Source organism: Acanthochromis polyacanthus, chromosome 21 (assembly GCF_021347895.1).
Source record: "Acanthochromis polyacanthus isolate Apoly-LR-REF ecotype Palm Island chromosome 21, KAUST_Apoly_ChrSc, whole genome shotgun sequence".
Lineage (NCBI taxonomy): Eukaryota > Metazoa > Chordata > Actinopteri > Pomacentridae > Acanthochromis > Acanthochromis polyacanthus.
The window spans coordinates 2,806,703-2,833,761 of NC_067133.1; the positions used below are offsets into that span (position 1 = coordinate 2,806,703).

At 39.3% G+C, this 27,059-nt stretch overlaps 1 protein-coding gene across 1 annotated transcript; it reads right to left on the reverse strand.

The window, feature by feature from the left end:
- Positions 1-3,450: 3,450 nt before the first annotated feature.
- LOC110970843 (uncharacterized) lies at positions 3,451-26,790 on the reverse strand. The gene is made up of 11 exons (XM_051941483.1): positions 26,652-26,790; positions 23,171-23,992; positions 21,511-21,721; positions 21,138-21,432; positions 14,058-14,132; positions 10,823-10,839; positions 10,374-10,483; positions 6,916-7,737; positions 5,190-5,400; positions 4,817-5,111; positions 3,451-3,535 (listed from the first exon to the last, which is right to left on the reverse strand). The coding sequence occupies exons 1-11, from the start codon at positions 26,764-26,766 to the stop codon at positions 3,518-3,520; spliced, it is 2,991 nt and encodes a 996-aa protein (XP_051797443.1). The 5' UTR covers positions 26,767-26,790; the 3' UTR covers positions 3,451-3,517.
- Positions 26,791-27,059: the final 269 nt, after the last annotated feature.

The window sequence follows — 27,059 nt, forward strand, 5'->3', positions numbered from 1 at the left end:
GTCTATTCTTATTAAAGAACAGACAATAGGTGAAAAGAAAATGTCACAGTGTGAAATAGAAAACATGGTCTTACCTTGTAATTCCTGCTTAAAATACCAAATATGGTCCATTTCCGACTAATGAACGTTATTTTATTGGATTGTAGTTGATTTTGTAATTGATTGCAGCTGGTGAGGTGCAGAGGCAGGAGAAGTCGGTTTACCAAAATAAAAGTACTGATACCATGGTACAGGAATACTCAATTACAAGTAAAAGTCATGCATTTAATGATGATATGATTATTTGTTGATTTTATTTTTGTTTTATTCATGTAAATATGCAAGGTAACTAAAGTCAGAGTAAATGGTGAAGTATTTGTCTCTGAATTATGGTGAAAATAATATTTAATGTGATGTATTGCAGTATACTGTATCTGATTCGTGGAAAAATACTCAACTGGAATCAAGTGAAAAAACATTTGATGAAAACTGTTGACTTTTTGTAAAACATCTTATTGTATTTGAATCAGTGCTTATTAATAAAGATGGTATACTCACATGAAATTGACATTTTATAAAAAATTTCACTATTTACACACAAAAAACATGTTACATCCCATGGACAAAGTGAATACAAGCATTAACATTATATGGATTAAAATTTATGACAAATGTCAGATCAGTCAAATTAGAAAATTAGGACCAAGTGTTCCAGTTTAAAAACCAATGATTAGAACCTCTTTAGACAGGTGACAGGTGCAACCCGTCAAATTAAACCCCTGACCTCTAATCTGCTGCTCTCTTTGCTGTTGAGCTCTATGACGTTGATGCCAAGCTCTAACAATCTCTCTCAGGCCTTCAGAAAAAAAAGGCTTTCGATTGGTCTGGCAAGGGATGTGGAACGATCCCCGAATGATTTGAACTAAATTGCTCCACTGTGAGGAAAATCATCTGTAAGTGGTGCAGATTTCAAATGACTGCCAATTCATCCAGGACTAAGCACCCCAAGAAATTCAGCCACAGAGCGAACAAAAAGTGTCAAAGAAGCCCAAAACTTCATCGCAGAATGTGCAGGTAACTCGGCAACTTTTTGCGTCAAAGCCTGGCATCTGTTGTTGTACAAATTTGACCGGCATGCGGGCTGAGACAGGAATAAAAGCATTTGTTAACCAAAAAGAACATTAAAACAAAACTATAGTTTTCCAGCCAATATGCAGGCAAAGAGCCGGCCTTTTGGAACGATATACTCTGGAGACGTGGATCAAAAATTGACTTCTTACTGTGAAGCGTGGTGGTGGAAATGTTCTGGTTTCCTTCAGGGACTGGACAGCTTGCAATCAGCGATTCAAAGTTTATTTCAACTTAAAGATACATAAACGTATCAATGATGTATTGACAATGTAGCAGAGAAGAAACTTAGATAAAAAATAACAATAAAAACAGTAAAGGCAATAAGGATAAAACATTATTTAGAGTAAGCGTGTATCAGCTAAAACAAGAACAGCTGGACATAAAATGAGATGAAAGTTAAAACCTAAATCGCCTCGAGGTTAAAAATGAGTCAAGCTTTAGATTGTGGTTTATTCCAGTGTCCACTGATGCAACAAAGACTTCTGCATCATATCAGAGAGAACTTGAACATAACCTTTAAACAGAATAATGATCCTAAGCAGACAGCAGATCCACCAAGGAATGGCTCAGAAAAAATGGAGGGTTATTAAGTGGCTTGATCAAACCCAGATTTGAATCCAATTTAAATGCAGTGCAGGATTCAAAACAAGCAAAAAACACCCTCAAACATCTGGCAAGTGAAGGAATTTTGCATGGAAGAGAGTTCTGAAGTTGCAGTAAGTTGATGTCAGAGATTGGCTGACTAGTATTCCTACTAAAGGGGTCAATAGTAGTTTCCGAATCCAAAGGTGTAGTTACTTTTACACATAAGAATACTAGATCTGTTGATAATTTTTGCTGAATAAATGATTTTAAAAAGTTCATTTTCCTTTGTGGTTGTTCAAGAATGTCAACTTTATTTGTGGCCACTGTATGTCTGTAGAGTTTTGCACCTATTTCTTCCACATGACTTTAAATATAACACAATAATGATCAACTAACCGTGTCTCTGGATTTACTGATGCATCACCATAAAGACTCTGTTTTATGATTGTTAAAGCGTTGTGAGGTGAAGTCAATTCTTTATTTACTGCCGTGTAGTTAAATCTAGCAGATCTTCATTAAGAGGTGCTTAATGTTACTCTGCAAATTATGGAGGTAAAAACAAAAGTAGGACAGTAAGTCCAACATTTCTGCCTGAAATGTAGCATAGTGAAAGCATTACAATAGTATCTTCTTCTTCTTCTTTTCCTTTCGTCTTTTCTCTTCAGGGGTCGCCACAGCGAATCATTTGCCTCCATCTAACCCTGTCTTCTGCATCCTCTTCTCTCACACCAACTACCTTCATGTCCTCTTTAACCACATCCATAAACCTCCTCTTTGGTCTTCCTCTAGGCCTCCTGCCTGGCAGTGGGAAACTCAGCATCCTTCTACCAATATATTTACTCTCTCTCCTCTGGACATGTCTGAACCATCTCAGTCTGGCCTCTCTGACTTTATCTCCAAACCCTCTAACATGTGCTGTCCCTCTGATGGACTCATTCCTGATCCTATCCATCCTGGTCACTCCCAAAGAGAACCTCAGCATCTTCAGTTCTGCTACCTCCTGCTCTGCCTCCTGTCTTTTCCTCAGGGACACTGTCTCCAGACCAAACAACATGGCTGGTCTCACCACAGTTTTGTAAACCTTTCCTTTCATTTTAGCTGAAACTCTTCTATCACACATCACACCTGACACTTTTCTCCAGCCGTTCCAGCCGGCCTCACTTCTTCATCTCATTTCCACACTCTCCATTGCTCTGGACTGTTGACTCTAAGTACTTAAAATCCTCCACCTTCTTGATATCTTCTCCCTGTAACCTCACCATTCCACTTGGGTCCCTCTCATTCACACACAGATACTCCGTCTTGCTGCGGCTAACCTTCATTCCTCTCCTTTCCAGGGCAAACCTCCACGCCTCTAGCTTCTCCTCCACCTGTTCCCTGCTCTCACTACAGATCACAATGTCATCTGCAAACATCATAGTCCATGGAGACTCCTGTCTAACCTCGTCTGTCATCCTGTCCATCACCATAGCAAAAAAGAAGGGGCTCAGAGCTGATCCCTGATGTACTCCCACCTCCACCTTGAACTCCTCTGTCACACCTACACCACACCTCACCACTGTCTTACAGTCCTCATACATGTCCTGCACCACTCTAACATACTTCTCTGCCACTCCAGACTTCGTCATACAAAACCACAGTTCCTCTCTGGGCACCCTGTCATAAGCTTTCTCCAGATCTACAAAGCTTTAAAATAGTATAAAACTACAAAAACAGTAAACATGCTTATGGTGTTGAAATAAAATGTCAACAATATGCACATAGAAATGTTATTTATTGTATGATTGTTTTGAAGTATTGAAGGCTCTTCTTGTTGAGGAGATCATTCTTGTTTCTTGATCTGAAAGAATTAAAATAAAATAATTCAGACCATTAGTAGAAGTAGGAATACAGCAATGTAAAAACAGCATTAGTAATAGTACTGTCGTCAGTCCAGGTAAAGCAAAAGTACAGAAGAATTGGCAAAAAAATGTATTACAATATCAATTATTTAAAAAAAATACACTCAGCAGTAAGTGAAATATATTTGTTAATATTTCTGTATCAGCGTGTTAGAGTTTTGCTTTGTTTGAACAACTCAAAGGGTCATAAGATAAATTTGAGGGGTCCTAAAGGAACTATTACATCATTCACAGTGGATTCAGAATGTATTGTAACCTCTTTTTTTGACACTGTGTGAAAAGTTTTGAATAAACACAACTGTCCAATCTACACTCAGTAACCCAGAATCGCGTTTTTAAAAGTTACACAAATTTAGTAAAAATCCAAAATTGAAATGTCTCATTTATAAAAGCGTTCAGACACTTAATTTAGGACTTTCTAGAAGTCCTTTTTGGCAGAAAGTACAGCTCTGGGTGTTCTTTAGTAAGTCCCTACAGGGTTTGCACATCTGGATTTGGGCAGTTTATCCATTATTGTTGGCAAATTCTGTCAAGTTTCATTAAATTGGATGAGAGGTGTCTGTGAGCGGCCATCTTCACGTCTCTCCACAAATGTTTTATATGCAATCAGGGGCAGTCTGAGACTTGCCCCGTCTCATTGTTATCTTGACATATGCTTTCATGCATCCCTTTATTATGATCCTCTGTGTCACTCTGGTTAGGCACCTATAGCATGCATGATACTGCCACCACCGTGCCTCACTTTAAGGACAGTATTACCACGTGATGAGCAGTGCCTGGTGTTTGTCAGATGTAGTGCTTGACGTTCCAATCAAAGAGTTGTTTTTTCTCATTAAACAATCCTCTTCTTAATTCTGTCATTATCTGGTTTCTAAACTCCGAGCAGACTGTCATTTGCGTTTATCGGAGTCACTTCGCTGTAGCTGTTCTATCATAAAGCTCTCATTGATGAAGTGCTGCTGACATGTAAAAGGCTTCTGAAGCTTTCTAATGGTGACTGTTTTGTTCTTGAGTTCTTGGACAATGACCTTCCTCCTTGGTTACTCAGTAAAACTAGACAACACCAAATCTACAACTCAAAAATAAAGTGTCCAAAACGTGAAGGGGGTTGGTATATTTCTTGAATCCGCTGTATTATTTTCAGGATATTGAAGCTTTGTTTCCTGTCGGAGCTCAACAGACCATGTAACACCTGCTGATATGTCAATACTTCTACATACCTCAAAGTGTGGCCAGGATTGTATCTCAGCATAGAAGGCATCTCCAGGACAAGCAGTGTCCACCACCTGTCTGTGGCCATGCAGGATGTAATCAGATCGCAGTCTCCCACCACTGACAGCACAGGATGCCAGCTGATCTCTGACCAGCCTCATGGATTGCTGAGAGGGCAGTCCGTAGGAGTAGTCTCCAATGAAGGAGACTCCGTAGCCTACGGAGTTGTATCTATAGGTGTGGGCTCCTTGCCAGTGCCACCCTCGGCCCTCGTAGATGTTCCCATCAGAACCTGCGACAAAGCTTTTAGAAGCACAGATTTTCTTAGATCTTGTAAACATTTCACATAACCCAGTTTTGACGTGTGCAAACTGTTTTTACCTGTATCCTATGTCATCCCAGCCTCTGTCGTCCTGGTGGAAACGCTGCATGGAGCGCATGTCTGCAGAGCACTGCTCAAAGGTGTAGCAGGGCTGGCTTGGAGTGGCAGTGTGGTGGATGAACAGGTAGGACAGAGGCAGAGACAGGATGGTGGGTGTTCCGTTGTATGGTCTTGCCTCCCACATACACCGAGGGATGATGGATGGACATTCTGAAACACAGGAAGAATGCATGACCTTGTTAGTTGTATTTGAAATGAAATGATCAGATTTTGCAGCTGTCTTCATATGGATTTTTGTCAGGCCATGAGTGCTTTTTGTTGTGGGAATTTTGCGATGTCGAGAGATGAACAAGGAGGCAGATTTAGAGATGCTCTGGAGACTCAGATGACGTTGAGAATAGGTTTTACTGACATCAGGAGAAGTGGCACTACCAGCAACACAGTGATGTGAGCACTGGCAGCATCAATTCTGAGGATTCTCCTCAACCTTCTCAGCTGCAACAACTGGTCAGCAGCTTTTCATCTGCATGTGTCATGATCAGCTTGAAGAAGACAGTTATTCTGTCTCTAAGCTCGGCTCAAGACTTCTCGATAAATGAAACAACCCTCCAAAATGTGAATGCCTTCACGTATCTTGGTTCTGTCATGACCTCAAACCTCTGCCTGGATAGAGAACTCTCAGCAAGACTGGACAAAGCTGCAAGCATGTTTGGTAAACTGGAGAAGGGTATATGGAGAAACAAACATCTTATTATAAAAACTAAGGTGAGAGTATATGAAGCATGTGTCATGAGTGTACTGATGTATGGATCTGCAACGTGGACAATAAACTGACGTCAAGAAGACCGACGGAATGCTTTTTATGCAAGGAATCTGACATCTATCCTTGGTGTGACATGGAAAGACAAAATGACCAAATGAGACTATTTGATATCACCAATTCCCATCCCTTGTCAACACAACTGAAATTCAACCGTCTCTGGTGGTCTGGGCACGTAGACAGCATGCCTACATCCCGCCTGCCTCGACAGATCCTTCACAGTGTTCTGAAAGAGGATACAAGGCCCGTTGGCAGACCTCGTCTCAGGTACAGGGACGTTCTGAAGACGGACCTTAAAGACTTCAACATGGGCGTCCACCTGCACTGACCAAGGAGTCTGGTGCTCCAAACTAAACAAGGGAGTCAAAAATGACAAAAGACGCCTGTCTACCACTATCTACAAAACCTAGCTGATCTTCTTCAGCAACGACTGAAACCGGCCTGAACTGAACCTCAGCCTTTGGTAATTATTGAGTTGGGAGGAATGCAATATTTAAATTAGAGCCCAATATGGAGACAACTTGTCTACTCGGTAACGTCGGACTAAACAGTCTTAATACAATCTAATGATAACCAAATCATGTTTTTCCTGCAGCAGTTGTCTCTCTCATGGATCTTCTTTTGCAGCATCTGATTTTCTCAGGATCATTTTAGGGACAGAGAGGTCCTGAGCAAATAGGAACAAGGATCAAAGATGATAACCTGTAGGATAATTTGAGGAGATCTATAGCTTCTACAACTTGATTTAAGGTGACTGTAGTTGACAGATGCAACCTGCATGATATTCTGGGATGTCTTCACCTTAGAGCTGCAAGGAAATACCTCAATATGAGGAAAGAGAATCATTTTTCCTTTACTCTTTTCTGATTTCTTTCATTTCCTTTGTGGTTTGGTCTTGTACTTACCCATGTACAGATGGAGAAACTCCTTCATTCCCTCCTTCACCGTAGCTGTCAGCTGCCTTTTCGTCTTCACCTCCATCTCAGAGCGTCCCGTCAGCCTCAGCTGCAGCTCTTCTGATTTCACCACATGTCTGACCAACACCGGAGGGAGGACCAGCGTTTTGAAGTTCTCCCTGCGACGTCGGCTGATGAGGCGAGGGGCGGCGTCCATCCCTCTGCTGTCCAGGTGGTGGCAGTAGTATTCTGTCAGCAGACTGCTCAGCTTTAGGGGACGTCTGGATTTGGCAGAGACCTCCATCCCTAACACCACACCATCCATGCCACCGTTGACCTGAGCGGTGGTGAGCAGAGAGGAGCTGTCTGAGAGGGTGAACACCTGAGGAGAGGTGATGTTGTCCCAGCAGCCGTCTGACCCGAGGCGCTGTGACTGAGGAGAGCGCAGAGAAAGACTGAGCTCTTTGGTCAGAGTGAGCTGGTAGAGACCTCGAACACGACCCTGATGTTTGGAGAGGAGACCAGCCTCGATGCCCAGGAGGAGCTGCCTGAGTGCCACAGTGGTACCATCAGGAGTCAGAACCACTCCGTCCTCTTTGCCGTCCTCTGTCACCCGGTGATGCACGACCTTGCTAATGTAATCTGAGAGGTTGGCATTGAGTTCAGGACCGCTGGAGTCGGCGTTTGCGAGGAAGTGCTGGATGAATGGATCATTAAGGCCAGCTGCCCTCCGCAGCCTCTTCAGCACAGCTACTGGCTCCAACCCAGGATCCTCATCTTCCACCTGCTGCACCGCTTTGATGAAATCTTCCATGCGCCTAGAAAATGAGGCTAGAGACAAACAATCAAAAAAAATATTTTATCACTCAGATGAAAATCCACGTCTTTACCTTCATCTCAACTTGCTAGTTTTCATCCATTCGTCTCCATACACTGATGTCACCTGGAAAGTAATAGTGTGAGGCGAACAGTGAAACTTAGCAACTGGATCTCTTTATGTATTGAAAAATGGTCAGTTATATAGTACCATCAGTGTTTCAGAATGTAACTGTTTAGAATTGGCTAGTCAGCTAATGGTGGCTAACAGTTAGCATGCTTGAAGGTGAAGCAGCATTAGCTTGAGTTGGCCACTGATGGACAAAGTATTCACTTTCTTTACTTAAGTAAAAGTGCTGATACCAGACTGCAAAAGTACTCTTTTCTGCATTAAAACATTACCTTAGCAAAAGTTTATAAATATTGAAATGAAAATGCATTCCAAGTCTTAAAAGTAAAAAAAATGTCCCCTGTGACTCTACTATTGTTGTTAATTATATCATTTTAATTATTATTACTAATAATCTATTATTTTATTGTTGAAGTTGGTAGACATGGAGCTTATTCTTAACTGTTACTTCCAAATAATGATATTGTCATGAATTTATCTGCTGATTGTTTTCTCCATTAATGAATTTCCATTCAGGGATCAATAAAATCATTCTATTCTTTTCTAATCAATTGACTATTTGGTTTGTAAAAATACAGTAAACAGTGAGAAATGCCTTCAGAAGTGCTCTAAATGTAGCCAATTTCCTCTCAACTGACTGAACTGATGAATGGACTATTTCAGCTGCTTTAATGTAAACTGTAGATTTTCATTTGTTTTGTGTGCAGAAATCTTCATTTGTAAAGTAACTATAGCTGTCAGAGAAACAGATAAACTTGATGGAGTACTAGGTTTCCTTTTAGAGATGTAATGGATTAGAAGTGGCATGAGAAGGTCAGTCTGAAGACTCAACTAAACTACTTCAAATTCACATTTAAGTACATTATTTGAGTAAATGCACTTAGTGACATTCCTTCACTGCTTTTAGCAGCAACAGAAATGTTTAATTAAATAGACTTTGTTTCATATTAACTGTTACCTGTATTAAGACTATTATGTTTAGGGATGATTCATCTAATCCAGTGTTTTGTTTCTGATTTTCAAAGATGTTATTTCTGTGGCTCAGCCGACTGATCTAGCACTTGTTATAAACTAATTTGCATTAATCCTGCATAAAAAACATGATTCTACAGCATCTTATTCAGCTGTCTGTTATGATAGTTACACAGCAATCCTTTCCATGAAAGTCAGAGCTCTCGAGGTGTCACAATATGCCAGTATGGATGAAATGAGAATACACTAGGGCTGAAGAATTATTTGACTTCAAAAATTAATTCAGTTTCCAGTTTGAAATAATGCATGTAGCAAATTACGAAGGCTGTAATTAGGGATATGCATAATGCAGCAGAGCTGACGCAGGACTTTTACTGCTGCGTCAGTGGTTTTATAAACTCCTGTTGTCCTCTTGTGAGACGATCATGCTTTTGATGGTCAGTCATGTGGTAATGTTTTAAAGCTAATCGACTAATATCGTCATTGTGAATTCTTCTCGTCACAATCTGGTGTCGTGAAAATCTGATATCCCTTGAAAAAAGTTTAAAAAAATGTATTCTCTAATGTTCTAAAACGTCTTAGCTGAAGCGTCAAATAATTCCAGCATGTTGACAAAAGACAGATTTCAGACTGCAGTTTTTGTTTGAACTCCTCAAAAATAAGTTATTGCTGTATTATTTTCACAAACATGACAGTTAAAAAAGAAAAAGAGGGTATAGATGCACTTCTTAGTGCTTCACTACAGGTTGTCACTCTGCTGATAAGACTAATGTTTTGATGCATAAAGGCTGGTATTTCAGCTGGAAATCACACATGGGCCTGAATATGCATGAATGATATTAATAATAATAATAATAATAATAATAAGAAGAAGAAGAATCACTTTATTTTTATAGCATATTTTGAAACCCTGTTGCAAATTGCTATGCACTTATAAACAACCAAAACAAGGTCAAATAGTTACAGCAAGTCAGGACAAGTTAAGACAATGTTTTTATACAACACATTTAAGACAACAGCTGTTGCACAAAAGTACCTGGATAATGATTGGTGTGATGAAAGAAGGAAAACAAACTAAAAACAGTGTGGTTGACACCTTGTAGTGTTGTTTAGAGTGTGATTATATCTGAGTTATTTGCAAATTAGTGATCAAACCCTATACTAATTTTAAAAAACACTACTTTACTTGAGTATAATCAACATTAAAGTGAAACCATACAGTGTTATTAATGATGGAGAATAACCTAATAATAGAGCTAGATTCTAAAGTATTCTCATTTAGGTTAAGTAAAAGAAATATTGTGGGGTAAGAGCATACAGCTGTATCAATTTGGGATAAAAACCTGATTGTTTTGTTAAGTTCTTAATTATATATAACACTATATGAACAGCTCAGAGAAGTTTCTCAAGTAGATCCACAACAATTTCTGAGTCAAACAGAAAAAAAACACATCATGTACCAGATTTGACAGAATTTCTGCCTCTAAATGCATCTTTTACATACCCTACATCACACAAAACTGTTGAAATCATAAACAAACGTTGTTACCTTCTGCATGTGTGCTGACCAACAGCACCCCAAAGGCCAGGATCAGTTTCCAGCTGCTGTTCTCCATCCTGAGATCGTAGCTTCGACTGGGTGCACCTTGTTGTTTGTCTCTCATTTATGTGCACCGTAAATGGGAGGTTATGCAACATCTGTACACATGCTGTAGATACGCCTACGTTTAATCAGTCGATGTGGCCGAACGACTAATGTGGGAAACTGCCACCTGTTATATAATCAGAGGGCTTAACACCAAAGGTCTTCCTGTGCACGTCGTTCATGTAAATGACTTGGACATTTTCAAGAAATTCACAAGTTCCGTATAAGAAAAAAAATCTATGTCATCTCGTCTTATGGGAATAATCTCAGCCACCAGAAGCAAACTGCTGAACAAATCACTGGCAGTCCTCTATGAGGCAATCGGCACGTTCTCTGGAAGTGTTCATCAATACAAACCCAGGCTGCAACACTGAGGAAGTCCCAAAACCGTGAATCATGTGTGTTCTCTGTGGCAGGAATAGATGGTTGGCACGCTTTTGCATTCATCAATGAATGGAATAAAACTGATGTTGCTGAAATATCTGTTTCGGGAATATGTGCACAAACTGTCCGGAGTGTAAGTCACATAGAAGCTCTTGCAGAGCTCACACAAGAAGAGGAAGTAGATGCTGTCTGTGTGTGGTCTGGAAGGTCCAGGATGGGCATAACTATGGTCAGAGATGTACTGACAGGAATCTGTGCTAGTATCCTTTTAGAAGGAGGAAGAACACATATAAGGTGGTGTTTGTGGGAACAAATCGAAAGGAAAATATCATAATATTTTATGACATTTCTGAGGGAGGCTCGTGATCAGTGGGGGATAACATGGAAGGAAACTACCAGTGATATTTGCACTGATACTGATTATTGCTTTATTGCACTGGTTACTGGCTATAACTGTGCAGCTTAATGTTCGTTCTGTGTTGGTAAAAGTATATGTTTACACCCCTTTGAATAGCTCCGGTGCGGTTACCTTTCCAGGAGTACCGGTTAGCATCGGTAGCTAGTTAGCCAACAGCGAGAGGTGATCAGCTGTTTGTTGGGTTTAAACTGGACACACAAAAACACACAAGGATTCAGCAGCTGCATTTTATTTCTGAAGCATTCACACAATGTGTAATTTGTGTGTATTGAGTGGTGTTACCTTTAAAATTAAAAATACATTGATTTTGACGTAGGGTAAAGTGGCTAGTTCGAGCCTGTCCGTTAACAATTAGCCTCAAATTCTTTCAAATTATATTAATGTCAAATAATATCATTGCTTTAAATGATTCATATAATAAATGGAAGCTGGCTAAGCCCCAGATTATAGCTCTTATATTTTCTCATAGCTGTCAGTGACAGTAATCACGTGATTTAGTCACCATAACAAGGCTCCACCTTCAGTATTTTGGGGTGTATTTGACTGTAATTTTAGATAATGAGCTGCAGGTGTGTTTATTTCTAAAGGTTTTACAGTAATAAACAGCTTAACTGTCACTGTTTAGGTTGGCATTATTACCAGTTGTTGTCTCAGAAGCTGGGGCAACCTATAATTGAGGGACTTTTGAAGTCCATGGGATATATCTTGGATACATTTTTATTGAAAATAAAAAAATGATCATGTGTTCCCAAATTCTATAATTATTTATTGTGGAAACAATTATTTATTAATAAAAAACGACTGGATGTTACTAAAATGCCACAAAAAAAAGCCGCAAAGTCCCAAAATTATATATTGGTTCATCCAGAATGAAGTGAAAATGATCCATAATTCTGGAAAATTAGTCCAGAATGACATGAAATTTGTCCTAAATGACTTGAAAATTATCCCAAAGACACAAAAACGATCCAAAATGACGAGAAACGATGCAAACTGACATAAAATTTGTTGAAATTGACAAGAAAATTGTCCAAAATGAAATTGTCCGGGTCAATCTAATTGATGAACTTTTTAAGTCCGTGGGATATATCTTGCATACATTTTTATTAAAAGTTTAAAAAAATAATGTTTTTATGTTCATTATGATCATGTCTTTACAAATTCCATTATTATTTATGATGAATGACTCTAAACTGCATCACTTCTTAAGAACACTAATATTTCTCGACAGTTGATCAAATACTTTTTTAAAGAGAAAAATACAGCTCCAAAGTAGAAACTTCATACAACACAGCTGAATACTGCCGTGAACACGTTAGAAAACCTGTGATCATTGAGACAACATTGAGTTCCCTGTGATTTCCAGTCAGCCTAATCCCACAAACATGATTAGAAAATGAGCCGTGAACATCAGGACTTTCTGAGTTTAGGACCTATGGTTGTGTCTATCTGTTTCTATCCACATGGAAAACAGTTACTAGAGGAAGTGAAAAACCCTGAGTGTGAAAGTTCACATAGATGGATACAGGAAGATTGGTCACCCACAAGAAATCAGCTGAAGCACAGTTCCAGCGGTAATCAAGATGTAGACAGTGTGCTATTTGCGCAATCTAGCTCTGATAAACAACAGGCAACTGTGTGTGACTTGGTACTGAGTTCCTGTGAAGAACGATGCATAACGTCAGCCTCTATAGATGGCATCCAGGAAAGATATTCCTGCATGGAACAAAAGTGAAAAACAATTCTTTGCTAGAGAAGATGAAAGGAAGCCTGATGAATGCTTTGTTAGATGTGGCAAGGATACGTTTGTTTGGCTTAGATGGAGTCAAACAAGTTTTATCCCAGTGAATACATGTTCCTGACAGTGAAGCACAGAGGTGGGAGGGTGACATGAGGCTGCATGTGTGCAAAAGGTGTTGTGGAGAGATAACATTTAGAAATGGCACCATAAATGTATGTAGATTTATCAAAAGCACTGGCTCACAAGATTACTCCCAGTCTGCAGAAGAGAAATATTGCAACATAAACATCGAAAGCACACAGACAATTTCTTAAAAAGAACAAAGTGAGAAATATGACCTGGGCAAGAACACTTTTGGTTTGTATTCTGATGAGACAGGCTGAGCAGCACAACCCTTCCAGGAAAGAGAAAGTGAAAACAATAGCCCCTGAATAATGGCTTGATGAGTCTGTAGAAATGTTCTGGTATCCTCCATGCTGAGGAGGATTGGACTCATGAAAATAAGGTGGACATATGAAGATTTAAATCTTAAAAATGAACGATTGACTGACACTTGTTGCATTGAGTACCTTCTGTGGGTCTGAGTTTTTAAAATAGCGACTCTAAACTGTTAGTTTTTAATTCTGGCTTCCTCTTTAACTTAGAAGTAATGCAATTCCTGCAAGGCGCTACAGTTTAGAATCATATCATTTTATGTCGAAACACAGAGGAGAATACTCACTTCTGTCGTGTATTTATTCACCTGTATTTTCATAAATTTTAGGTTGAGGATTATCTATCTATCTATCTATCTATCTATCTATCTATCTATCTATCTATCTATCTATCTATCTATCTATCTATCTATCAACACAATTGGGCTGTCAGTGCTGCATATCTATGTCAATATAAACCTGTGACTTCATCTCTCTCCAACAGAGAATGGACACAAGGTTTATCCAACATCTTAGAGCGGCCCCTGACCCGACCAAAGACCGAAGTCAGCGTGAGCGCCTTCGCCCTGCTGTTCTCTGAGATAGTCCAGTACTGTCAGAGCCGAGTGTACTCCGTAACCGAGCTGCAGACCCGGCTGGCTGACATGGGCCAGAGCGTTGGAGCCAGCATGCTGGATGTTCTGGTTCTGAGGGAGAAGAACGGCAAGAGGGAGACCAAAGTGCTGAACATGCTGCTCTTCATCAAGGTCAGCAAGTAGGGATGTCTGATAAATTATTGGCTTTTCTGCCAATATCCGATATACCGATTGTTGTCCAAATCTCAATTTCCGATTCCGATATGAACCCTCCTGTTGTCTTCATTTACAGGCACCCAAAAATATTGTTTCCTTGTTTGAAAAAAATCCCAAAATTCTGCAAAAAATCCCCAAATTTCTGAAAATTTGCAAACCTTCAGGAAGAAAATTCCAATAATTCTTCAACCCTTGAGTCGTCATGCAGGTCAGAATTGAACCATTTTAAAATTTGAGGCTGGAGCTGAAGCTTTACGTCCCGCGACGATGCCGGAGACAGACTCGGGCCGGAGACATGGACCAACTTGGCGTGTTTTTTCTCTAGTCGCTGCTCGGCTCTTTGCATTGGATCCCTTGGAGATGCCAGGCAGAGGACTCCATGTTATTTGGCTTGCAGGCACGCCACGGCTCTGCGTACGTAACGTCGACGGGGAGGGCGACGAGAAGAGTTTCGAGTAAACCCACACCGGGGCAAGTTTAATAAGTTCAACTTTTACCACCGCTCCGTTTGTGTCCCCAATCCTGCGCTCCGATCGCGTTTATGTGCAATAATTTAAAGCGAAACAAATCAGGATTACACTTAAATCCGCTGCAGATACACAAAGCAAAGCAGCGCTGATATATCACACCCATAATCAATCAGTATAATCATTTTTATTGTCTGCAAATAGGAGAAATATTAATATAAATAGTTTTATTCTAAATAAATCTCATGATATATATTTGACCCACTTATTAAAACTGTAATAGGTGACTTATTTACACACCATTACACACACGCATCCCTCTCTATTTGCTGATTATAGTTAATGCTGAGTTTGTCAATAAGTTTGTGTATCAAACATCCCCAAATGCTGGAGATCAATACGCCCCCCACTGATTATTAGATGGTCGTCTGGCGCCGCCTGCTGGCCACAGCTGGAACTGTGTGTTTGTGTTAGTGGAGGAAAAGGTTAACTGGTTGAAAACGCCCCCCTGAAGGACAATATTTATTTAAAAATAAAGAAATGATGTAATGATTTTTTTCTGGTATGATTATGGTAATTACCTTCTAAAAGAGTTCTTATGATGTACAATTATTATTATTACATATTATTATGAGTCATTCCACGAAACCGGTGCCTTTTCAACTTTGAAAATGTAAAATTTAAACTATATTTAATTTTTATTTTTTAAGTAGCCAGGAATCACAGAAGGTCTAAAATGACAGGAAACTATATTGTGCCATCTCAGGCTGTGTTATTTAATATTTGTTAATTATGTCAAATCCTGTTACTGTGGAAAGGTAACAGGGTTGACAGTAACAGGGTTGACCATTTTAAACTAATTTGCTTGTAGCTAGCTAAAATAAATGCTCGTTAAAGTGCAAGCTATGTACTTTGAAAGATAATTACTTGTAGATATTGATTATATTTTGAAAAATAGAAAATTGATTATGTTTATATGTTAAAAACTGGTAACAGGATTGACGCTGTATGCTTGTCCCCCCCTGGTTAAACCTTGAAAAACACTTCAAAATACCAAATCAGAGATGAGAGAAACTTACTTGTCAATGAGCTGTGAGCATCCTGGTTCCGAGATGATGCAACCTCCTTTAAATCCTGTCAAATCTGGAATGTACCATTATTTTTATAGGGTTTTTTAGTTAGGGTAACAGGGTTGACACGAAATCAGGGGACGCCGATAAATTGGTAATTTATAATGGTTAATATATATTATTATTACCAAAAACACTTTTTTACAATAAGATCATACTTTAAACTACATGTAAATGTAAAAATTTTAACATTTTGCCTACATTTTACAAATGAAAAGTCCTGTACACATACAACAATAACAGTGAGGGACAGGCCAAAAACCTCACCCTCTTCAGCATGAAAGTAATTTAAATTAATTAAAATAACATTTCACTGACTTTAATTTGATGTTATATTAAGGAGAGAAGACAGGGTAATGTTATATTTTTAAATGAAATATTAATTTGTTGTTATCATAATTGTATGACTGATTATTTCTTGGGGACGCAAAAGGCACCGATTTCATGGAATGACCCTTATATACATACAGCCATGGCCATAAGTTTGGACACAGCATGACTTATGTCTGTTTTGATGTCTATTACAGAACATAAGTATATTGTAAGTGACAATTTTGTGGTATTTTCTAAGATTCACAAGCGTCATGGTACTTGTGTCCAAACTTATGGCTGTACATTGTTTTTTAAAACACAGTTTGAATATTGCCAATTAATTTAGAATGGATTGGCCAAAAACAAAGCTTCTAACAGTACTATAACTTTATCATCGCAGATATCAAAATTCCTGAAAAAAACAAAGGTCTAATCACAGGAATGCTAACAAAATACTAGCAAAGAGTTCAAGCTAACTAGCTCGCTGGCTAACGCTACAGAAGCTAATGTAGCATAGGTTTATAAGTTTAACATGAAGTCAGCTAGTTAGTCTTTTACACAGACAATAATACTTGTTTTTCCTTCTTCGTTTTTTTTATTGTTGGTTAGCTTTAATGTTATTGAATTACATGATAGTACATGAGTCTTTGCAGACAATTAACTTGCTAACATTAGCAAGGCTACAGTACTGAAAATAACTGATGTCCAAGGTGGGCTTCTTGCTTTTTTTTTCTTACACTTTGATGTATTACAAGAAAAATATTAGTTATTTTTGGTTAAAAAAACAACTACTAATGGATAACCCTTTACATGACTCTTCTGTTTGTATATGTCTATTCTTATTAAAGAACAGACAATAGGTGAAAAGAAAATGTCACAGTGTTAAATAGAAAACATGGTCTTACCTTGTAATTCCTGCTTAAAATACTAAATATGGTCCATTTCTGACGAATGAACGTTATTTTATTGGATTGTAGTTGATTTTGTAATTGATTGCAGCTGGTGAGCTACAGGAATACTCAATTACAAGTAAAAGTCATGCATCATTTAACTTTATGCTTAATTAAAAGTATAAAAATATTCAAATATACTGAAGTAAGCAAAGCCTTATCTTACTTAACAATATGCCATCATAATTTATTTGTTGATTATATTTTGAATTATTCATCTGAATATGCAAAGTAAATAAAGGTTGTGGAGTTAAACGTAGATTATTTGACTGTGAATTGTGGTGGAATGAAGGTATAAGGTAGAAGAAAGTTGAAATGCTCATGTGAAGTGCAAGTGACACAAAATAAAATCCTTATGTACTGTCCACCCCTGTTAAGGTGGAGCTCATTTACTCTCTGTGCTGCTGCGTCACCTTTGAATGTACCTAAGAATAAAATAAAAAAAATGAGTCAACTAATCCATGATGATATGATTATTTGTTGATTTTATTTTTGTTTTATTCATGTAAATATGCAAGGTAACTAAAGTTAGATTAAATGGTGAAGTATTTGTCTCTGAATTATGGTGAAAATAATATTTAATGTGATGTATTGCAGTATACTGTATCTGATTCGTGGAAAAATACTCAACTGGAATCAAGTAAAAAAACATTTGATGAAAACTGTTGACTTTTTGTAAAACATCTTATTGTATTTGAATCAGTGCTTATTAATTGATGAAAGTTAAAACCTAAATCGCCTCGAGGTTAAAAATGAGTCAAGCTTTAGATTGTGGTTTATTCCAGTGTCCACTGATGCAACAAAGACTTCTGCATCATATCAGAGAGAACTTGAACATAACCTTTAAACAGAATAATGATCCTAAGCAGACAGCAGATCCACCAAGGAATGGCTCAGAAAAAATGGAGGGTTATTAAGTGGCTTGATCAAACCCAGATTTGAATCCAATTTAAATGCTGTGCAGGATTCAAAAAAGGCAACAAAAAAAACCACCCTCAAACATCTGGCAAGTGAAGGAATTTTGCATGGAAGAGAGTTCTGAAGTTGCAGTAAGTTGATGTCAGAGATTGGCTGACTAGTATTCCTACTAAAGGGGTCAGTAGTAGTTTCCGAATCCAAAGGTGTAGTTACTTTTACAAATAAGAATACTAGATCTGTTGATAATTTTTGCTGAATAAATGATTTTAAAAAGTTCATTTTCCTTTGTGGTTGTTCAAGAATGTCAAATTTATTTGTGGCCACTGTATGTCTGTAGAGTTTTGCACCTATTTCTTCCACATGACTTTAAATATAACACCATATTGATCAACTAACCGTGTCTCTGGATTTACTGATGCATCACCATAAAGACTCTGTTTTATAATTGTTAAAGCGTTGTGAGGTGAAGTCGATTCTTTATTTACTGCCGTGTAGTTAAATCTAGCAGATCTTCATTAAGAGGTGCTTAATGTTACTCTGCAAATTACAGAGGTAAAAACAAAAGTAGGGCAGTAAGTCCAACATTTCTGCCTGAAATGTAGCATAGTGAAAGCATTACAATAGTATCTTCTTCTTCTTCTTTTCCTTTCGGCTTTTCTCTTCAGGGGTCGCCACAGCGAATCATTTGCCTCCATCTAACCCTGTCTTCTGTATCCTCTTCTCTCACACCAACTACCTTCATGTCCTCTTTAACCACATCCATAAACCTCCTCTTTGGTCTTCCTCTAGGCCTCCTGCCTGGCAGTGGGAAACTCAGCATCCTTCTACCAATATATTCACTCTCTCTCCTCTGGACATGTCCGAACCATCTCAGTCTGGCCTCTCTGACTTTATCTCCAAAGCCTCTAACATGTGCTGTCCCTCTGATGGACTCATTCCTGATCCTATCCATCCTGGTCACTCCCAAAGAGAACCTCAGCATCTTCAGTTCTGCTACCTCCAGCTCTGCCTCCTGTCTTTTCCTCAGGGACACTGTCTCCAGACCAAACAACACGGCTGGTCTCACCACAGTTTTGTAAACCTTTCCTTTCATTTTAGCTGAAACTCTTCTATCACACATCACACCTGACACTTTTCTCCAGCCGTTCCAGCCTGCCTCGCTTCTTCACCTCATTTCCACACTCTCCATTGCTCTGGACTGTTGACCCTAAGTACTTAAAATCCTCCACCTTTTTGATCTCTTCTCCCTGTAACCTCACTCTTCCACTTGGGTCCCTCTCATTCACACACAGATACTCCGTCTTGCTGCGGCTAACCTTCATTCCTCTCCTTTCCAGGGCAAACCTCCATGCCTCTAGCTTCTCCTCCACCTGTTCCCTGCTCTCACTACAGATCACAATGTCATCTGCAAACATCATAGTCCATGGAGACTCCTGTCTAACCTCGTCTGTCATCCTGTCCATCACCATAGCAAACAAGAAGGGGCTCAGAGCTGATCCCTGATGTACTCCCACCTCCACCTTGAACTCCTCTGTCACACCTACACCACATCTCACCACTGTCTTACAGTCCTCATACATGTCCTGCACCACTCTAACATACTTCTCTGCCACTCCAGACTTCCTCATACAAAACCACAGTTCCTCTCTGGGCACCCTGTCATAAGCTTTCTCCAGATCTACAAAGCTTTAAAATAGTATAAAACTACAAAAACAGTAAACGTGCTTATGGTGTTGAAATAAAATGTCAACAATATGCACATAGAAATGTTATTTATTGTATGATTGTTTTGAAGTATTGAAGGCTCTTCTTCTTGTTGAGGAGATCAATCTTGTTTCTTGGTCCGATAGTACTAAAATAAAATAATTCAGACCATTAGTAGAAGTAGGAATACAGCAATGTAAAAACAGCATTAGTAATAGTATTGTCGTCAGTCCAGGTAAAGCAAAAGTACAGAAGAATTGGCAAAAAAATGTATTACAATATCAATTATTTAAAAAAATACACTCAGCAGTAAGTGAAATATATTTGTTAATATTTCTGTATCAGCGTGTTAGAGTTTTGCTTTGTTTGAACTACTCAAAGGGTCATAAGATAAATTTGAGGGGTCCTAAAGGAACTATTACATCATTCACAGTGGATTCAGAATGTATTGTAAACTCTTTTATTGACACTGTGTGCAAAGTTTTGAATAAATACAACTGTCCAATCTACACTCAGTAACCCAGAATCATGTTTTTACAAGTTACACAAATTTAGTAAAAATCCAAAACTGAAATGTCTCATTTATAAAAGCGTTCAGACACTTAATTTAGGACTTTCTAGAAGTCCTTTTTGGCAGAAAGTACAGCTCTGGGTGTTCTTTAGTAAGTCCCTACAGGGTTTGCACATCTGGATTTGGGCAGTTTATCCATTATTGTTGGCAAATTCTGTCAAGTTTCATTAAATTGGATGAGAGGTGTCTGTGGGCGGCCATCTTCACGTCTCTCCAAAAATGTTTTATATGCAATCAGGGGCAGTCTGAGACTTGCCCCATCTCATTGTTATCTTGACATATGCTTTCATGCTTCCCTTTATTATGATCCTCTGTGTCACTCTGGTTAGGCACCTATAGCATGCATGATACTGCCACCACCGTGCCTCACTTTAAGGACAGTATTACCAGGTGATGAGCAGTGCCTGGTGTTTGTCAGATGTAGTGCTTGACGTTCCAATCAAAGAGTTGTTTTTTCTCATGAAACAATCCTCTTCTTAATTCTGTCATTATCTGGTTTCTAAACTCCGAGCAGACTGTCATTTGCGTTTATCAGAGTCACTTCGCTGTAGCTGTTCTATCATAAAGCTCTCATTGATGAAGTGCCGCTGACATGTAAAAGGCTTCTGAAGCTTTCTAGTGGTGACTGTTTTGTTCTTGAGTTCTTGGACAATGACCTTCCTCCTTGGTTACTCAGTAAAACTAGACAACACCAAATCTACAACTAAAAAATGAAGTGTCCAAAACGTGAAGGGCGTTGGTATATTTCTTGAATCCGCTGTATTATTTTCAGGATATTGAAGCTTTGTTTCCTGTCAGAGCTCAACAGACCATGTAACACCTGCTGATATGTCAATACTTCTACATACCTCAAAGTGTGGCCAGGATTGTATCTCAGCATAGAAGGCATCTCCAGGACAAGTAGTGTCCGCCGCCTGTCTGTGGCCCTGCAGGATGTAATCAGATCGCAGGTCCCCATTACTGACAGCACAGGATGCCAGCTGATCTCTGACCAGCCTCATGGATTCCTGAGAGGGCAGTCTGTAGGAGTAGTCTCCAATGAAGGAGACTCCGTAGCCTACGGAGTTGTATCCATAGGTGTGGGCTCCTACCCAGTCCCACCCTCGGCCCTCGTAGATGTTCCCATCAGAACCTACGACAAAGCTTTTAGAAGCACAGATTTTCTTAGATCTTGTAAACATTTCACATAACCCGGTTTTGACGTGTGCAAACTGTTTTTACCTGTATCCTATGTCAGCCCAGCCATTGCTGTCCTGGTGGAAACGCTGCATGGAGCGCATGTCTGCAGAGCACTGCTCAAAGGTGTAGCAGGGCTGGCTTGGAATGGCAGTGTGGTGGATGAACAGGTAGGACACAGGCAGATACAGATAGGAGGGTGTTCCGTAGTATGGTCTTGCCTCCCACATACACCGACGGATGATGGATGGACATTCTGAAACACAGGAAGAATGCATGACCTTATTACTTGTATTTGAAATGAAATGATCAGATTTTGCAGCTGTCTTCATATGGATTTTTGTCAGGCCATGAGTGCTTTTTGTTGTGGGAATTTTGCGATGTCGAGAGATGAACAAGGAAGCAGATTTAGAGATGCTCTGGAGACTCAGATGACGTTGAGAATAGGTTTTACTGACATCAGGAGAAGTGGCACTACCAGCAACACAGTGATGTGGGCACTGGCAGCATCAATTCTGAGGATTCTCCTCAACCTTCTCAGCTGCAACAACTGGTCAGCAGTTTTTCATCTGCATGTGTCATGATCAGCTTGAAGAAGACAGTTATTCTGTCTCTAAGCACGGCTCAAGACTTCTCGATAAATGAAACAACCCTCCAAAATGTGAATGCCTTCACGTATCTTGGTTCTGTCATGACCTCAAACCTCTGCCTGGATAGAGAACTCTCAGCAAGACTGGACAAAGCTGCAAGCATGTTTGGTAAACTGGAGAAGGGTACTGATGTATGGATCTGCAACGTGGACAATAAACTGACGTCAAGAAGACCGACGGAATGCTTTTTATGCAAGGAATCTGACATCTATCCTTGGTGTGACATGGAAAGACAAAATGACCAAATGAGACTCTATTTGATATCACCAATTCCCATCCCTTGTCAACACAACTGAAATTCAACCGTCTCTGGTGGTCTGGGCACGTAGACAGCATGCCTACATCCCGCCTGCCTCGACAGATCCTTCACAGTGTTCTGAAAGAGGATACAAGGCCCGTTGGCAGACCTCGTCTCGGGTACAGGGACGTTCTGAAGACGGACCTTAAAGACTTCAACATGGGCGTCCACCTGCACTGACCGAGGAGTCTGGTGCTCCAAACTAAACAAGGGAGTCAAAAATGACAAAAGACGCCTGTCTACCACTATCTATAAAATCTAGCTGATCTTCTTCAGCAACGACTGAAACCGGCCTGAACTGAACCTCAGCCTTTGGTAATTATTGAGTTGGGAGGAATGCAATATTTAAATTACAGCCCAATATGGAGACAACTTGTCTACTCGGTAACGTCGGACTAAACAGTCTTAATACAATCTAATGATAACCAAATCATGTTTTTCCTGCAGCAGTTGTCTCTCTCATGGATCTTCTTTTGCAGCATCTGATTTTCTCAGGATCATTTTAGGGACAGAGAGGACCTGAGCAAATAGGAACAAGGATCAAAGATGATAACCTGTAGGATAATTTGAGGAGATCTATAGCTTCTACAACTTGATTTAAGGTGACTGTAGTTGACAGATGCAACCTGCATGATATTCTGGGATGTCTTCACCTTAGAGCTGCAAGGAAATACCTCAATATGAGGAAAGAGAATCATTTTTCCTTTACTCTTTTCTGACTTCTTTCATTTCCTTTGTGGTTTGGTCTTGTACTTACCCACGTACTTATGGAAAAAGTCCTTCATTCCCTCCTTCACCGCAGCCGTCAGCTGCCTTTTCGTCTCCACCTCCATCTCAGAGCGTCCCGTCAGCCTCAGCTGCAGCTCTTCTGATTCCACCACATGTCTGACCAACACCGGAGGGAGGACCAGCGTTTTGAAGTTCTCCCTGCGACGTCGGCTGATGAGGCGAGGGGCGGCGTCCATCCCTCTGCTGTCCAGCTGGTGGCAGTAGTATTCTGTCAGCAGACTGCTCAGCTTTAGGGGACGTCTGGATTTGGCAGAGACCTCCATCCCTAACACCACACCATCCATGCCACCGTTGACCTGAGCGGTGGTGAGCAGAGAGGAGCTGTCTGAGAGGGTGAACACCTGAGGAGACTTGATGTTGTCCCAGCAGCCGTCTGACCCGAGGCGCTGTGACTGAGGAGAGCGCAGAGAAAGACTGAGCTCTTTGGTCAGAGTGAGCTGGTAGAGACCTCGAACACGACCCTGATGTTTGGAGAGGAGACCAGCCTCGATGCCCAGGAGGAGCTGCCTGAGTGCCACAGTGGTACCATCAGGAGTCAGAACCACTCCGTCCTCTTTGCCGTCCTCTGTCACCCGGTGATGCACGACCTTGCTAATGTAATCTGAGAGGTTGGCATTGAGTTCAGGACCGCTGGAGTCGGCGTTTGCGAGGAAGTGCTGGATGAATGGATCATTAAGGCCAGCTGCCCTCCGCAGCCTCTTCAGCACAGCTACTGGCTCCAACCCAGGATCCTCATCTTCCACCTGCTGCACCGCTTTGATGAAATCTTCCATGCGCCTGGAAAATGAGGCTAGAGACAAACAATCACAAAAAATATTTTATCACTCAGATGAAAATCCACGTCTTTACCTTCATCTCAACTTGCTAGTTTTCATGCATTCGTCTCCATACACTGATGTCACCTGGAAAGTAATAGTGTGAGGCGAACAGTGAAACTTAGCAACTGGATCTCTTTATGTATTGAAAAATGGTCAGTTATATAGTACCATCAGTGTTTCAGAATGTAACTGTTTAGAATTGGCTAGTCAGCTAATGGTGGCTAACAGTTAGCATGCTTGAAGGTGAAGCAGCATTAGCTTGAGTTGGCCACTGATGGACAAAGTATTCACTTTCTTTACTTAAGTAAAAGTCCTGATACCAGACTGTAGAGGTCCTCTTTTCTGCATTAAAACATTACCTTAGCAAAAGTTTATAAATATTGAAATGAAAATGCATTCCAAGTCTTAAAAGTAAAAAAAATGTCCCCTGTGACTCTACTATTGTTGTTAATTATATCATTTTAATTATTATTACTAATAATCTATTATTTTATTGTTGAAGTTGGTAGACATGGAGCTTATTCTTAACTGTTACTTCCAAATAATGATATTGTCATGAATTTATCTGCTGATTGTTTTCTCCATTAATCATAATCATTTCTCCATTAATGAATTTCCATTCAGGGATCAATAAAATCATTCTATTCTTTTCTAATCAATTGACTATTTGGTTTGTAAAAATACAGTAAACAGTGAGAAATGCCTTCAGAAGTGCTCTAAATGTAGCCAGTTTCCTCTCAACTGACTGAACTGATGAATGGACTAACTGTTTCAGCTGCTTTAATGTAAACTGTAGATTTTCATTTGTTTTGTGTGCAGAAATCTTCATTTGTAAAGTAACTATAGCTGTCAGAGAAACAGATAAACTTGATGGAGTACTAGGTTTCCTTTTAGAGATGTAATGGATTAGAAGTGGCATGAGAAGGTCAGTCTGAAGACTCAACTAAACTACTTCAAATTCACATTTAAATACATTATTTGAGTAAATGCACTTAGTGACATTCCTTCACTGCTTTTAGCAGCAACAGAAATGTTTAATTAAATAGACTTTGTTTCATATTAACTGTTACCTGTATTAAGACTATTATGTTTAGGGATGATTCATCTAATCCAGTGTTTTGTTTCTGATTTTCAAAGATGTTATTTCTGTGGCTCAGCCGACTGATCTAGCACTTGTTATAAACTAATTTGCATTAATCCTGCATAAAAACATGATTCTACAGCATCTTATTCAGCTGTCTGTTATGATAGTTACACAGCAATCCTTTCCATGAAAGTCAGAGCTCTAGAGGTGTCACAATATGCCAGTATGGATGAAATGAGAATACACTAGGGCTGAAGAATTATTTGACTTCAAAAATTATTTCAGTTTCCAGTTTGAAATAATGCATGTAGCAAATTACAAAGGCTGTAATTAGGGATATGCATAATGCAGCAGAGCTGATGCAGGACTTTTACTGCTGCGTCAGTGGTTTTATAAACTCCTGTTGTCCTCTTGTGAGACGATCATGCTTTTGATGGTCAGTCATGTGGTAATGTTTTAAAGCTAATCGACTAATATCGTCATTGTGAATTCTTCTCGTCACAATCTGGTGTAGTGAAAATCTGATATCCCTTGAAAAAAGTTTTTAAAAATGTATTCTCTAATGTTCTAAAACGTCTGAGCTGAAGCGTCAAATAATTCCAGCATGTTGACAAAAGACAGATTTCAGACTGCAGTTTTTGTTTGAACTCCTCAAAAATAAGTTATTGCTGTATTATTTTCACAAACATGACAGTTAAAAAAGAAAAAGAGGGTATAGATGCACTTCTTAGTGCTTCACTACAGGTTGTCACTCTGCTGATAAGACTAATGTTTTGATGCATAAAGGCTGGTATTTCAGCTGGAAATCACACATGGGCCTGAATATGCATGAATGATATAATATTAATAATAATAATAAGAAGAAGAAGAAGAAGAATCACTTTATTTTTATAGCATATTTTGAAACCCTGTTGCAAATTGCTATGCACTTATAAACAACCAAAACAAGGTCAAATAGTTACAGCAAGTCAGGACAAGTTAAGACAATGTTTTTATACAACACATTTAAGACAACAGCTGTTGCACAAAAGTACCTGGATAATGACTGGTGTGATGAAAGAAGGAAAACAAACTAAAAACAGTGTGGTTGACACCTTGTAGTGTTGTTTAGAGTGTGATTATATCTGAGTTATTTGCAAATTAGTGATCAAACCCTATACTAATTTTAAAAAACACTACTTTACTTGAGTATAATCAACATTAAAGTGAAACCATACAGTGTTATTAATGATGGAGAATAACCTAATAATAGAGCTAGATTCTAAAGTATTCTCATTTAGGTTAAGTAAAAGAAATATTGTGGGGTAAGAGCCTACAGTTGTATCAATTTGGGATAAAAACCTGATTGTTTTGTTCAGTTTTTAATATATATAACACTATATGAACAGCTCAGAGAAGTTTCTCAAGTAGATCCACAACAATTTCTGAGTCAAACAGAAAAAAAAACACATCATGTACCAGATTTGACAGAATTTCTGCCTCTAAATGCATCTTTTACATACCCTACATCACACAAAACTGTTGAAATCATAAACAAACGTTGTTACCTTCTGCATGTGTGCTGACCAACAGCACCCCAAAGGCCAGGATCAGTTTCCAGCTGCTGTTCTCCATCCTGAGATCGTAGCTTCGACTGGGTGCACCTTGTTGTTTGTCTCTCATTTATGTGCACCGTAAATGGGAGGTTATGCAACATCTGTACACATGCTGTAGATACGCCTACGTTTAATCAGTCGATGTGGCCGAACGACTAATGTGGGAAACTGCCACCTGTAATATAATCAGAGGGCTTAATGCCCAAGGTCTTCCTGTGCACGTCGTTCATGTAAATGACTTGCACATTTTCAAGAAATTCACAAGTTCCGTATAAGAAAAAAAATCTATGTCATCTTGTGTGCTTGTGAAACAAACATTATGGGAATAATCTCAGCCACCATAAGCAAACTGCTGAACAA